Source organism: Monopterus albus, unplaced genomic scaffold (assembly GCF_001952655.1).
Source record: "Monopterus albus unplaced genomic scaffold, M_albus_1.0 scaffold51.1, whole genome shotgun sequence".
NCBI lineage: Eukaryota > Metazoa > Chordata > Actinopteri > Synbranchiformes > Synbranchidae > Monopterus > Monopterus albus.
Genome location: NW_018127931.1, coordinates 3,909,470 through 3,912,299, shown reverse-complemented (window position 1 = coordinate 3,912,299; position 2,830 = coordinate 3,909,470). Strand labels below are relative to the sequence as shown.

The window sequence follows — 2,830 nt, the reverse complement described above, 5'->3', positions numbered from 1 at the left end:
AGTCTCACACTGTTTGTGGTGTGAGTGTGTTTGTTATTCCTTCCCATTCATTTATTTTGTCTGTTTTCCTCTCAAACATAAAACAGTTTCCATAGCAACAGAATTTTAGCACTTAAATGAACTGAGAAAATAATCTTGCTCTTATCTTTAACAAGATACCAGAGTGCTTTGAATTAATTAAAACCAATCCTTCTGTTTTCTTTCATTTGTTTTGTTTTGTCTTTACAGAGTAAGCGCATAGGTCATTTCCTCTTCTGGTTCCTGCGCAGTGAGATTGCCCAGTCAATGCATTACCAGCAGAGGTATGCTGTGCTTCTGGAGGCCTACCTGAGAGGCTGTGGTGAAGCCATGCTGCAGGACTATAGGAAACAGGTCAGTAACAACTCATGCCTTACATACAGCTCCTTACACAAAACAGTATGTAAACTAAAACAAATGATAACCATAGGTAACCAGATCAAAACAGCTGATATAAATGATGTTCATTGGCTCTTCTGATCCCAGTACATTCGTAATCAAATGATTGAATGGCAACTGTTTATAATGATAAATTAGAACTGGTGCTCCGCAGGTGGATGTGACTGAGGCGCTGCAGCAAGTCACCCGTGAAATCAAGGCCATGTCCGCTGACAAATATGATGTCACTGCACAAGGTGAGGAGGAGTAACTATCAGATAATCCTGTAGCTGTGTGAACTGACTAAAGCACTGACACTAGGCTGCATCATTGACTACTCCTGGTAAAACTGCATTTTATGTTCTATAAGAACTTTTTTTTAAAATAAGTGCAATATATTTGAGTTTTTCTGTGGGACAACCTCTAAAGCAGTGACTTAAAATTGTATGTGATTATTAACTTTGTGCCTTTACTTTCAAATTTCATGTTTGATTTTTGATTTTAAAGTGCCCATTGCATGCTCATTTACAGCCATTTAATGTTTAATTTTGGGTACCTCTAGATTACCTTTACACCCATCTTAACTCCAAATAGTCAAGTCAAATATGTGTGTGTGGTGATGTTACATGGTGTGTAACTAAAACAATCGTTCAGACATAAATCTAACACAAGATTAATACAAGAAAACAATTGGTGTCATGGCTTACTGCTAACCTTGAAACAGAGCAGACTAGAGCAGACTTTGAATCTTACTAAACTACATTACTAACACATTAAAATCTAACACATTAATGTCTAATAATTATCTGCCTGATGTATTAATTTTAGTCCGTGTGTGTCTGCAGAGGCCCAGTGTTCTACCTGTGTCTGGCCATTGGGGGGAGGTTGTGTGTGTATGTGTGACTAGGGGTTAGAGGGGTTGGGGGGGTGATTGATTTCACAGCTCTGGGGAAGAAGCTCTGTCTCAGTCTGTTTGTTTTAGCCTTTATGTATCTGTACCTTTTCCTGGAGGAAAGAGGCACAAGCAGACTGTTGCCTGGGCGGGTGGGGTCTGCAGCAATACGTCCGGCCTTCCTCTAGATCCGGTCAGTGTATAGTGAGTCCAGATCTAGAAGAGGACTCCCTACAATGCCCTGAGCTGTTCTCACCACCCAGGTCAAGTCCTTTCTGTCCTGTGCAGTGCAGCTGTCAGGAACAGCATGTAAAGCCTTCCGACAAAGTTGAGGGTGAACTCAATTATATAGCCAGACGAGGATAAGTAAAACACTGTCTTTTTAATAAGCGCACTGGTCAGACACAATCGATACACGAGGCTGGAGTCTGATTCAGCAAGTAACACTCTCAGGTTGATAATACAGTCCAGGGTCAGCGCCAGCAAACTTACACAGCCGAGGGATCCACAAACGAGAGGTCAGAGAGGGGAGTCCAATAGTTGATACACAGAGAAACACGATCAGAATCAGAGGGGTTAGGTAGTGCTCAGTGGTCATCATGACAGCAGCTCCCATACCACACTGTTGCACTGAGAGAGAGGATGCTCTCTACTGTCGCTCTGTAGAAGTTTGCGAGCAGCTGAGAGGAGAGACCAGCACGTTTTAGCTTCCTGAGGAAGAAAAGCCTTTGCTGGGCTTTCTTCACCAGGTGGGATGTGTTCAGAGACCAGGTCAGGTCAGATGTGATGTGGATGCCCAGGAACTTGATGTTATCCACTTGCTCCACCACCTCCCCATGTATGAGAAGAGGAGCGTATTTTGTCTTCCTGGACCTCCTATAATCCACAATGACTTCCTCAGTCTTGTTGGTGTTCAGGACGAGATTGTTATCTGAACCCCACCTTGTCAGGTGCTGGATCTCCTCTCTGTAGTGAGTCTCATCACTGTCTGAGATGAGACCCACTACAGTGGTGTCGTCCGCGAACGTCACTACTGTGTTTGTGGGGTGAATGGCATCACAGTCATGGGTAAACAGAGTGAAGAGAACTGGGCTGAGCACACAGCCCTGGGGTGTGCCTGTGTTCAGGACCAGTGTGGATGATGTGCAGCTTCCGCTTTTCACCACTTGAGGCCTGTTAGTGAGAAAGTCCTTAATCCAATGAGACAGCACTACATTCATTCCCAGATTGTGCAGTTTCAGTGCCAGTTTGTCTGGGATTACAGTATTAGGTATTACAGTGTTAAATGTCGAACTGAAGTCAACAAATAGCATCCTGACATAAGTGTTAGGATGCTCCAGGTGGGGACAGGACTGTGTGTAGTGCTATTGAGACAGCATCCTCTGTTGATCAGTTCTCTCTGTAGGCAAACTGATGGCTGTCCAGACCAACAGGGATGGTGTCCTCTGTGCTTTAGACTGATCCTCTCAAAGCACTTCATGATTACTGGTGTCAGAGCAACAATCATTGAGGCAGGTGACAGCTGATTTCTTGGGCACAGGC

General features: G+C 44.0%; 1 protein-coding gene across 1 annotated transcript in view; it reads left to right on the top strand.

Annotated features, from left to right (window-relative positions):
- Nucleotides 1–2,830, top strand: part of pik3cg (phosphatidylinositol-4,5-bisphosphate 3-kinase, catalytic subunit gamma) — a 26,718-nt gene that overhangs the window by 11,171 nt on the left and 12,717 nt on the right. Inside the window, exons 19-20 of the mRNA XM_020601529.1 lie at nucleotides 218–372; nucleotides 572–653. Coding sequence (XP_020457185.1) covers nucleotides 218–372; nucleotides 572–653 — 237 coding nt within the window. The remainder of the gene's footprint in view (nucleotides 1–217; nucleotides 373–571; nucleotides 654–2,830) is intronic.